Raw genomic sequence first — 12053 nt, 5'->3', positions numbered from 1 at the left:
GCTTGGAGCTGCCCTGGGGGCTTGATCAGCAGCGGCGTGTGACCCTGGGAAGAATGGCTGCCCTCAGAAGGGAAGCAGGTCGGCCTTCAACTCCAGCTCACATTCACAGCCCCGACGGCACGCGGTCCCATCCACAAGCACTCTCACGGCTCCAGTCACCACCACTGTCCTTACTAAGGCTGCTCTCATCCTCACCATCACCCCACTGCTGACACTGGATGGCTCACCCATCTCTGTGCCTGTCATCTCCGCCTCTGCTCTGCCCTCTCCCAGCAGCTTTCCTACCCACCAGCACATCAGTGTCCCCCCACCAGCATCACTATCCCATGATGAGCTTTACAATCTCCCCACTAGCATTACTCTCCCCCACCAGTGTCATTACCCCCTCCCAGCATTTCGATAGATTTACTATCTCCCCCCAGCATCACTATCCCTCCGCCAGCACTCCTCCTCTCCTCACTCCCTTTGTCTCTACCTTCCCATCACACTCCACTCTCACCTCCATCTCTCAGGCCACCACCCCCGTCCAGCCCCCACCAACCATCACCCTAAACATCACCTTGGTCGTTACTACTAAGCCTCGTTCTGTTCTCATCCCCACCGCCCCATCCCCCCGACAAGAGCATCTCTTAGCTCGTCCATCTCTGTGCTGTCATCCCCGTGCCTGTTACCGTCTTCCCCACCGTCTCCACAATCAGTGAACATTTATTGAGCACCAACAATCCCCTACAGAACACACAGAAGGCACAGCCCCACCCCGAGGGCCCGGCCCTTCAGCAAAGCCACCCCGCTTCAGCCCAGGGTGGCCTGTGCCGCCAGGGCGTGGGGCGGGGCCGGGGGCTTAGCCGGCGGCAGTGCACCTGGGACGGGGGCCTGAGGCCTCTGCCAGGCTCCAGTTGGGGGCGGAGGTTGTGCCACTTTCCTGAGAACAGAGCAAATAAATAAATGGAGAGGCCAGGGTCTGAGCCCCGGTGGGCAGAGAGACTGGTGTTGCTTACGTGACTCCATGGGAGTGAGACAGGCGGCCAGGAGCCCCGTGCCCGGGTGGGGAGGTGGGGCTGGAGGCAGGAGCCTGGGGACCAGAGGGTCCTGGGGCCCCCCTGGCGTCTCCACCTGGCCCTCACCTCTGGGGGTCGAAGGAGGGTGCGGGGGACACCCCAGGAGGTGCCGCCGAAATGCGGGTGGACTAGAAATGGGCGGTGGAGGGGACCCTACTCCTGCCGGCAGCCCCTAGAGGGGGGCGTCGTCAGTCCTCCACCTGGGGGGATAACTCTTCTGGTGGCCGTCACAGCTGGGGTTCCCCACGTTGTCCAGAGGCACCACCACCTCGTCCGGGTTCGAGTTCTTGTTCAGCTCCACCACGCGGGGCACCACCGAGGACCAACGATCTGTAGTGAGCGCGGCGGAGGGAAGGGTGAGGGTTGGCGGAGAGTGCACATGCATATATTGAGCACCTTCTGTGTACCAGGCACTCCACAGTGATCTAAAGGGGGAGGTATATTATCCCTGTTTTATAGAGGTGGAAAGTGGGGCTCAGAGAGGTCACAGAGTCCGCCCAGGAACACACAGGAGTAAATGAAAGAATAAGAATTCAAGCCTGGGTCAGGAGGCCTGAGTGCCCATGACCTCTCCACTGCATCTCATGCACTCAGCTGAGTGGAACGGAGGGGCCCCAGGCCTTCACAAGCAGCGGAGGAAGCTCAGTGGCCAGCCCATCGGACCCTTCCATTCTACAGATGTGAACACTGAGTCCCAGAAAAGGAACAGGACTGCTCAAAACAAACCAGTGATGAGGAGGACCAGGGCTCCCCCTCTGCACCCCTGAATGTCCCCCACCCCTCCACTCCGCCCTCTACTCACCCCTCCGGAGGCGGCCCACGGTGTGCGAGAAGCCGTAATACTGGTAGTTCTCGTTCTTGCCGGGGTCCTCGTTAATGATGCCCAAGTTCTGGTTCCAGTGAGACCAGTTTACCTCGTCCACCCTGGTGGGGCCACAGCAGAGGGAGGGTCAAGGGGAGCCCCCCAGAGACAGCACCCCTTCCCCACCCCTAGGCAGCATCCCTGTTCCAGCCTCCCAGCATACCCTCCTTTTTTTTTATTCTGATAAAATATATATAACATAAAATTTGCCATTTCAACCACTTTTTTTTTTTTTTTTGGCTGCTCCACGCAGCTTGCAAGATCTTAGTTTCCCTGCCAGGTGTCTGTCCTGGCAGTAAAAGCACGGAGTCTTAACCACTGGACTGCCGGGGAAGTCCCCTTCAACCACTTTTGAGTGTACAATTCAATGGCATTAAATACATTCCTAAGATTGTGCAACCATCACCCCTATCTATTTCCAAAACATTTTCATCACCCCAAACAGAAGTTCTGTACCCATTAAGCAATAACTCCCCATTCCCCTTCCCACCAGCCCCTGGTAACCTCTGTTCTACTTTCTTTCTCTATGAACTTAACTATTCTGGACATTTCATGTAAGTAGAATCATTCAGCATGTGGCCTTTGTGTCTGGCTGCTTTCACTTAGCATCATGTTTTCAAGTTTTATCCACAATGTAGCCCGGATCAGTACTGCATTCCTTTTTATGGCTGAATAATATTCCATTGTGTGGAAAGACCTTATTTGTACGGGTATATATCCATTCATCTGAAGATGGACACCCTCCTTCTTGATATTCTCACTCTTATTATTGAGACACCCTCCTAAAGTCAGGTTATACCCTTTTGGGCCCAAATGGGCTCAAGATAATTTTTCCTTTCTAAAATTATTTTTAAGTTATTTTCATTCAGTTTCCATTTTTTGAGCATTTTTTCCTATGGGTCAGGACCCAGCAAGGAAGATACATTCTCTGTTCCCATTTTACAGATGAGGAAACTGAGGCTTGAACTATTCATCCAAGGTTACAAAGCTGATAAATCACAGTCGGGGCTTGAACTTCAAATTCAAATTGAACAGGACTGACTAGCTGGCCTGTGAGGTGGGGGCTATCATAGCGGAAACTGACTTTGCCTGACTCCAAACATGATGCTTACGCTCTGTGCTGGCAACCACATTACAGAGTCCCCTTAAAAGAAAAGATTCACCCAGGGGTTCCCCTAAGAAGCTGGCATTCCCTGTGCATCTGGGTAACATCCCAAGCCCTGGAAGCTGCTGATAGCTCAGATTCCCCCTTTCAGCCGGAGACCTGAAACCCACCCCATTGGTTCGCCGACAGAGGGCGGTGCCCTGTGATGAGAACCCGCCTCTGAGTCCGCTTCCTCCAGCAAAGGACAGAGCAGTAACACTGGTTGCATGGGGGGGGGCGGGGGGGGGGGAAATCTGTCCCAACGTACGTCAGGTGCTGGCCGCGCACATCTCATGTGCCAACCCGTCTAATCCACACAGATGGCTGAGGGAGTGATGCTATCATTGTCCCCATTTCACAGATGAAGAAACCAAGGCTGAGAACTAAACCAACTGGCTCAAGATCAGCCGGTGGAACTGAGTTCTGGTTGGGCCCATGGGGGCCTCAGTGGCTCGGGAAGTGGCAATGGGTAGAAAATGTAAGGAGGCCCAATGGTCCTGCCCTGCCCACTCACCCGGCCTCACCTGAAGCACCACCTGCGGTCTGGAGTGCCGTCCGAGCTCTTGCCCACGGTCACCATCTCGCCGGAGCGGAAGGCCTTCCTCAGGAACACAGGGAAGGAGCGCTCGATGTCCAGGATGGTGGTGGCCCACTGCGGGGAGGGAGGGAGGGCGGGCAGGCGTGGGTGAGCTGCCGCCAGCCTCGCCTAACTGCTCTCAAGGCAGGAATGATTCAATGGGCCAGTCTGGGCAAAGAACTAGGCTTCCCAGCTCCCACTGCCTCTGGATTAAAAACTCAAATACCCACAGGGGCCTGGCAGAAGAAAATGAATGAAGAAGGATCAACATCCTGTGCCCCAGGACACCATGTGTCCCCTCGGTGCTGGGCATCCCCAGGGAGGGGTGGGGACTGGGGCAGACCGGGGGGTGCAGGTCCCCCACCCCGTGTAAAGGAAGCAGCCACCTCTCATCTATCTGAGCGCTGCCAGGCAGGAATGTGAGCTCCCCTTGCCAGGCTTCCAACCGTTCAAGAAAGGCCAGAAATCTGGATTCTTCTATGACATCTCTTAATTTAAAAGTTTTGCACTAATAAAAAAAAAAATATGGTGATGCAGGAAAAAAATAAATCTGGGCTGGTCAAATCCAGTCCATAGGCTGCCAGTGGCATCTTATGAGTTATACTCAGTGGGGAAACTGAGGCCCAAGGAAGTAAGCGGTATGGATAAAGGTTAAGAGCAGGTCCAGATGGTTCCCTGAGACCCAGACCTGGGAGGAGGACCTTGGAGTTTTTTCTCACTGCGCCTTTTCCTGGAAATGTACCACGTGATGGTAAATGTGGACGCTGCGTTCCCGGGCCTTGCAGAGACACTGAATTTATTGGGAACCCCAGTTCTTGAACTGCATGCACCCAGGCGGGCTGTGACCCCCACCCCCAGGGCCTCTGCTGTCTAGGACTGCACGGCAACCTGTGGGAAGCAAAGGCAGCAGCTCCCCAGCACCCACGAGGCCCGCACCTACATCCAACCACATCTGCTTGGCGGGGGGCAGGCGGGGAACCTGGAAGCTCCCCCTGGGCTGGTAAAAGCCCCTCTGACGGGATTGCTGACGCTTCCCGGCTCTGGGGGGGCCTGTACGCATGCCAGCCTTGTCTCTTGGGCCAGGGTGGGGCACGGAAGCTGCCCCCCGTGCTCACTGCAGAACCCTCACTGAAATGTGAAATGTGATGCTCTTTGAGCATTTCCTGTGCCGACAGAGCTCACTCAGCGGAGCCGCGTGAAGCTGACTGTATACCACAAACCGGACCACGAGGGAATCTGAGCCCACTGCTAGTGGTCAGGCAAGAAGCCACCTGGAAATGTGTTAGGCGGCTCTGGGGAACAGATGGCAGTCTTCGGTGCCCATTTTACAGACAGGGCAGTGGAGGCAGAATGAGATGGTGCGGCTCGCCCAGAGCACAAGGCCGAGGAGGTGAGGCGGGTCAGGTGGGCCCATCTCAGAAGGAGAAGAGTGGAGGGCAGGGTGGGGATGGGAGCCCTGGGGCCTCACCTGCAGCTTCCAGATGTGCTTGCTCTCCTTGGACACCTGGCCCACCGTCTCCCCCATGAGGGCGATGAGCATGTTGAGGAGCAGCACGAACGTGAGGATGATGTAGGTGACGAGCAGGATGATGAAGACCACGGGGTACTTGGTGCTGCTCAGCATCTCCAGGTCGCCCATGCCGATGGTCAGCTTGAAGAGGTCCAGGAGGAAGGTGCTGAAGGTCTCGCTGTCACGGCACGAGGGGTACGTGGGCACTGTGCAGTTGGTGTGGTCCTCGCTGCACATCTTCATGTTGGCACACGGGTTTAGGAGGGAGACCAGGGCTGTGGGAGGGACGGCGGTGATGTTCACCGAGGGTGAGGACGCCGGCTGAGAAGTGGGGAGGACCCTTCCCATTTGATGGAGGGGAACGCTGAGGCCTGGTTAGGGGATAGCGCTGGCCCAAGGTCACTGAGCGTGGAAGCCAAGCCAGCAGTCACATCTGGGCCCTCCTGCATGCAAAGCCTTTGCTCTGTCCACAAACTCTTGTTAACAAGGAAGAGGCTCCCAAGACCTAGTCCAGTGGTTCTCAACCAGGAGTCATTTTTCCCCCAGGGCACCTTTGGTAGGTCTAGAGACATTTTTGGTTGTCACAGCTGGAGAGGGGAGCACTAGTGGCACCTAGTGGGTAAAGATTAGGGGTGCTGGGACTTCCCTGGTGGTCCAGTGGTTAAGACTCCGCACGTCCACTGCAGGGGGCGTGGGTTCGATCCCTGGTCAGGGAACTAAGATACCACGTGCCATGCGGCATGGCCAAAAAAATTTTTTAAAAAAGACCAGCAATGCTGCTCAACATCCCACCGTGCACCGGACAGTTCCCACCACAGGGAATTATCTGATCCCAAATGTCAGCAGTGCCAAGGCTAAGAAAAACCTCATCGAGCCTGTTGTTCTTAGAGGTCTTGGGAGCCTGGAATGCCAGCATTCTGGGGGCAGACTCTCTCGCATGCTCCTGTTTCCCAGCTCACGGCAGTTCAGAGAGGAAGGGTGGAAGAAGCCGTTCTCACTAAGGCCCTCACCCCCTCCAGACATCTCAAACTGATCGTGGTGTTCATCCCTTCCCACTAAACCCAGACGAAGCTTCAGAGTCCTTCTCAACACAGTTTAGCACCAACATCTGCATCTGCTCCTACACCATTCACAGCAGGGAGCCTGAGGGGGCTGAGCCCCTTCAGTCAGTGGGGCATAGACGGTCACCATGCCTTCAACCTGGGATTACAGTAAGCAGGTTCCAACTCATATACTAACGCTATTCAATTCTGTAGCAACTGCTGAAATATGTGTTGAGAAGGATTCTGTGATCCATTAGCAATGTCTGTCATGGGCACAATAGTGGAAAACAGCAGCACATGTACCATGTTTGGGATATGTCAGCCTCAGAATGCAGATCTAGTGTTCCCTAGCAGGAGAAGCCCTGGGACCAAGCTGACCACTAAGTTGCTACTTTAACCGCTAGGTTTCTGCCTCAGTTTCTATATTTAGGACTGTGGTACGGCTGGACTCTTGATATGACTTTCAAACCACTGGAGAACCCTTGACAATCTGTCTAGTTCTTCCCAGTCCTACTCCTGGTAGGGGCAGTTGGACCCTGTCCTTCTCTCCCCAGCTAAGCTAAGGCCACAGTTCTCCTTCTCCAAAATAATCCACACAGAGCCTTGGCACCATCTGGGTTAAAATATCACCATCATCAGATTCCTGCTGCCAGTGCTGGTTCCTAGACCAACCTCCTCAGATGTGAATGTGGCCTGGTGAAGCCTGAGTTGGCCACTCCCTTTTGGATACTGGGCATTGGATGGCAGATCACCCACCCCTTGGGAACCAGCCCAACAGCTTGATTAGTTTCCCCATCCCTGGTCCTTCCCCCATGGTCTGTGCCACTGAGGTCCCACAGCATCAGGTCATCAAGGAGAAAGCCTATTAGAGGGAGCCAGTGCTGAGCCTTAAGAAAGACCTGGGCTGGGGCTTCCCTGGTGGCGCAGTGGTTAAGAATCCACCTGCCAATGCAGGGACACGGGTTCGAGCCCTGGTCTGGGAGGATCCCACATGCTGCGGAGCAACTAAGCCCATGCGCCACAACTACTGAGCCTGCGAGCCACAACTACTGAAGCCTGCACACCTAGACCCCATGCTCCGCAACAAGAGAGGCCACCGCAGTGAGAAGCGCGCGCACCGCAGCGAAGAGCGGCCCCCGCTCGCAACAACTAGAGAAAGCCCGCGCACAGCAACGAAGACCCAACGCAGCCAAAAATAAAATAAATAAATTTATTAAAAAAAAAAAAAAAGAAAGAAAGACCTGGGCTGGTAGATGAATGATTAAAAGGCACCCTCCCCTGTAACCACACCCCTTCAATGTGGCTTTGTAGCTCCTGCCACCAAGAGGGTAGAGTCTATTTCCCCACTCCTTGAATCAAGGCTGGCTTTAAGACTTGCTTTGGCCAATAGGGTGAAGCAGAATTGATGCTGTGCCAGGCAGTGACCTGGAACACTTCTGCTCACATTCTGGGAACCCTCAGACCACCATGTGACCAAGTCCAAGCTAGCCGGCTGGAGATGAGTGACCCTGGGGAAGACAGCGAAGTCACCCCCAACAGAGGCCACCCCCTAGCTACACCAGTCAGCCAGCAGCCAACCCGCCAGCTGAGCACAGACACAGGAGCCCATCAAGATTAGCCAAACCTGGCCCAGGTCGGCACAACCACCCAGCTGGGCCACAGACTTGAACGTAATCATCAGTGGTGGTTGTTTTAAGCCACTAAGTTTTGGGTGGCTTCTTTTGCAACAATAGCTAAGACACCAGTTTTACCATTCCCTAGCTTTTGAACTTGGGCACATTATTTAACCTTTCTAAGCCTTGGTTTCCTTATCTGTAAAAGGTGATAAGAAAGGCACTTCTCTTACAGACTTGTTGGGAGGATTAAATGAGGCAGGAATGGGAAAGGACTTAGCCCAGTGCCAGGCACACAATGAGAACTCTACAAATGCTGGTCATTTTCCTCCACACATTGCAGTGGCCGCTCCAGTCCCGGTACCACCCCCGCCAGGCCCACCTGGGCACCCGGAGCTCACCTGAAGCGTAGCCAATCATGAAGAGCAAGTAGACCAGCAGGAAGCGGAAAAGGTCTTTGAAGAGGATCTAAAGACCCCGGCGGGAATATGGAGGCAAAGATGAGACACGTGGTTTCTCACTTTCCCAACACCTCTTCCCAAATCTTCTCTCCAGCTCCACTCCGTCCCTCTCCGATGTCCAGGCCCTGCCCACTGCCCCCACAGCGCCCCACAGCCTCAAGGCCGCCAGCACTGTCTGTACATATATGGTGTGTGTGGCTTCCTCCGAGGACATGCAAGTCCAGAGGGAACCCCCCCACCCCATACCTTCTGGATCATGATGCTATAGGTCCCCGTCAGCTTCAGCCCACGGGTGAAGTAAAGGGCGTTCATCCAGCCCAGGACCAAGGCAAAGACCATGACGGCCAGGTAGGCCTCAATCCCCGCCAGGTAGAGGGCCGCCGAGACTATCACCAGCACAGAGTAGATGAAGCTACAGGGCAGCAGAGATCACAAGAGGGGCCAAAGGGGAGAGGGGAGAATGAGGCCCTGGAGGGGGAGGCATGCCCTCAAGCCCTCTAGGTAGTAGGACAGTCCAATGACACCCAGAAGAGAAACCATGTGGATTCACTGGGTTCCCCAGCATCCTGTTAACCAGAACGCTCAATTAATTGGCAACTGATACGTGTGTGATGGCCCTGAGGCCCTACCAGAACCCAAAGTGATGTCCTTTGGAATTGGTAGAGAAAGATTCAGTGGTGTTCAGTGGTGATTTTGTGGCTAAGTGAATTTTCATTGTTCTCTAACTCTAAGGAAAAGGGAAAAGAAGTAACACACACGTGACAAAACATCCTGTGCCCTAGGCAGACATCATTAATCAATCCCAGCACTCTTTCCCACTAAACACAGACACAGCCTCAAGATTCTTAACATGGGCACTCCTGGCAGACATTAGCGATTAATCACAAGCATAAGAGGTTAAATTATTTCTATCCATGGTGTATATGGTGATAACTCTTTAGCAACCAGAATCTTGCTTTAACCAGAAGACCCTTTTGCTTGACACTGGCCTTGTCCTGATCAGGCTGGGTGAATTCACTCCTAACAGAGTCAGCCCCCATCCAACCACCAAACCTGGATGATGTCCCTCCCAACCCCACCTTCCTCACCCAGAAGCTGCCACCCCAGGGACCTCTACTCACTAGAGTAGTTGGAAGGAGCCATCGACGAAGAGAGAATTCACTCCAGGGCATTTCTTCATGAACAAGTCTTTGATCTGGAGGAAGGGAGGGGACATGTGAGAGAGGTGGAGCCAACAGAAGTGCAGAGGGGAGGAGAATGGAGCTAAAAGAGGTGGAGGGAGAGGAGGGGGATGGGCAGGGTGGGCGGGGGGATGAGGGGGGAGGCCAAGCACTCACGTTGGTGAAAAAGAACAGGACCCCGGTGAAGAGCGTGATGATCTCGCCGGCCAGCCTCAGGTAGTCCACCGTGGTGAGGTATGGGTATGGCGGCTGGGGGGCAGGGAGCATGCAAGTCCTCCCCCAGCCCCACCAACATCTGGTCCCAGATCCATATGTTCCCCAATGCCCCGAACATCTACTTCCTGTGGCGCCTCCTCCCTCATCCTCTTCCCCCTAGGTGTGGGGTAGGCACCTCCCCATCCGTTTCTTTTTTTTTTTTTTTTCCGGCTGCACCACACAGCTTGTGGGATCTTAGTTCCCCCAACCAGGGATTTACTGAACCCAGGCCCTCAGCAGTGAGAGCACGGAGTCTTAACCACTGGACCGCCAGGGAATTCCCCCTATCCATCCCTAAGCCTTCTCCAGTCCCTCCCACGGGGGACCCCGCTGTGCCCCAGCTTCTGCCTGGCTCGCGGTCACTCACAGTGCCCTCCAGCGGCTGGTAGTAGGCGGTGAGGGTAAAGATGACCATGGCGCACAGATAGGAGGCCACGTTGATGTAGAAGGAAACGGCCCCGAATTTTCGCCACTTGTCCCGAAGTAGTTCATTGATGGGTTCCACGGCCAGCATCTCGTGGCGGTTCTGTGGAAGGCGGGGTGGTCAGGGGGCTAGACAGGCTGACTCCAGTACGCCTTCCCCCACCCTCTGCCCAGGGAGCACTTTTTCCTCCTAATTCATTCTTCAACGACACCCAAACTTCTGGGCTCAGCATTCGAGGCTCTGCCCAATTCTGCCCCAACTTACCTTTCCAGCCTGTTCTAGACTCAAAGAACCCAGAGCTAGAAAGATCCCTAAAGAATATCTATTCTTGTGGTCCCCAAACTCCAATCTGTGGATGGTGCCAAGCCGCTGGCAGCAAGATGACCTATGGAGCTTGTTAAAAATATAAATCCCTGGGTTTCAACCTCAGAAATTCTGATTCAGGAAGTGGGACTTGGAAATTTAGCCCAAGGATAATAAATACTTGACTCACCACAATTTTCCAATTCTGAACCCAGGACAGACATCAATAATTGAGTCCCACACAATAGTCCTCTATACAGTTCCCTGGGCAGACACTACCAATCAATCAGAGTTTGCAGCAGAGATGCTAAACTTCCCACCATCCCCAATCTAAATCAAGTTGGTCACTAATTTCAAAGATGAGGGAAGTGAGCTCTGGTAGGGGAAAGGCATCTGTCCAGGCTCACAGAGCCGGGGCTAGAAGGGAGACCTTCTGCACCCAGGCCCCAGCACTTTCTGCCCCATTTGTACAGCATCCTGTCCCTTTAACGACTTGAGTCTCTTTATCATCAAGGATTTGTGCAATTATGTAGTCACAAAGATGTCACTGCAGTGTTATTCCTGATAGTTAAGTGCAGAAACAAACCCAAATGACCAAGAATAGAGGAATGGTTAATTAGAATGTGGTACATTTCCATGCAGCAATGATATTGCAGAAGAATATTTAATGGTGCAGAACGATGTTCATAAAATATTCCTAAGTCAAAAAAAAGAACTTCTAAAAACTTCATATAACAAATGCTAATGATAATAGCTGACACCTAATGTTTACCCTGCGCCAGGCTGTTCATTTGGTCCCCCCAGCAACCCAATGGGAAATGCTCTATCTTTATCCACATGGTACAAAAGAGGAAGCTGCAACTCAGAGAGGTTGGGTCGTTTGTCCTGAGTCATACAGCACGTAAGTTACAGAGCCAGGATCCTGAACCAGTCCTGCTTGCCCCTGAAGCCCGACCCTTACAACCTCCCATTGCCCCCCAGTGCCAGATGCTGTTCTGGGCACTTAGTTGGCCTCTTCTTCTGCATCCAGTTCACAGACCCACCACTTTGGGCCCCTCCTTCACTGGGCCCCATCTCCTGCCCTGATGCCTACCTCGATCTTGCTGTTGTACACCAGGATCTCCAGCACAGAGGCCTCTTCCCCACACGTGTCCAGGGAGGAGAGGTCATAGAGTGAGGAATACACTGGCCCGTAGGCCCAGTCCTTGAACTTGCGGGACAGATGCCTGGTGTCCTCGTCTGTCACCTCCCGACGGATGATGTGCTGAAAGATCTGCATGGGAGGAGGGAGGGTCAGGGGGTCCTCTGGGGGGCGGGGAGCACTGCTGCTGGGCCACACACATTGGAGGGACCCTGGGAGCTGGGCCAGCCCATCAAATAGCACCTCCCCAGAGAGCAGGATGGAGGGAAGGGTAAAATATTTACTGAGCACCTGCTGTATGCTGGACCCTTGCCTCACATCATCTTGTTTAATCCCTACCCTTACCATCCTGGTTGACAGATGAGCGAACAGAGGTTCAGAGAAAAGAAGGATGCCCCCTGAGGCCACACAGCCCACTGAAGCCAGACTGAACCCAGGTCAGCCTTAACAACCTGAGTTGTCATGAGTGTCTTCTTTACGT

At 54.0% G+C, this 12053-nt stretch overlaps 1 protein-coding gene across 4 annotated transcripts in view; it reads right to left on the bottom strand.

The window, feature by feature from the left end:
- Positions 1 to 687: 687 nt before the first annotated feature.
- Positions 688 to 12053, bottom strand: part of TRPV4 (transient receptor potential cation channel subfamily V member 4) — a 37170-nt gene continuing 25804 nt past the window's right edge. For 3 of the 4 annotated variants that reach the window (XM_059895731.1, XM_059895730.1, XM_059895729.1), the window contains exons 7-16: positions 11525 to 11704; positions 10072 to 10230; positions 9606 to 9698; positions 9390 to 9463; positions 8515 to 8680; positions 8209 to 8275; positions 5110 to 5426; positions 3589 to 3716; positions 1861 to 1982; positions 688 to 1388 (exon numbers count right to left, since the gene is read on the bottom strand). In XM_059895731.1, the coding sequence (XP_059751714.1) occupies positions 1231 to 1388; positions 1861 to 1982; positions 3589 to 3716; positions 5110 to 5426; positions 8209 to 8275; positions 8515 to 8680; positions 9390 to 9463; positions 9606 to 9698; positions 10072 to 10230; positions 11525 to 11704 (1464 nt within the window). In that variant the 3' untranslated portion in view covers positions 688 to 1230. Of the gene's footprint in view, positions 1389 to 1860; positions 1983 to 3578; positions 3717 to 5109; positions 5427 to 8208; positions 8276 to 8514; positions 8681 to 9389; positions 9464 to 9605; positions 9699 to 10071; positions 10231 to 11524; positions 11705 to 12053 lie in introns of those variants that run through there. The other variant, XM_059895732.1, reaches the window with a different exon arrangement.

The sequence above is a fragment of the Balaenoptera ricei genome, chromosome 14 (assembly GCF_028023285.1).
Source record: "Balaenoptera ricei isolate mBalRic1 chromosome 14, mBalRic1.hap2, whole genome shotgun sequence".
NCBI lineage: Eukaryota > Metazoa > Chordata > Mammalia > Artiodactyla > Balaenopteridae > Balaenoptera > Balaenoptera ricei.
Note: the sequence above shows the minus strand (reverse complement) of the source record. Positions and strands in the feature narration are given on the sequence as shown.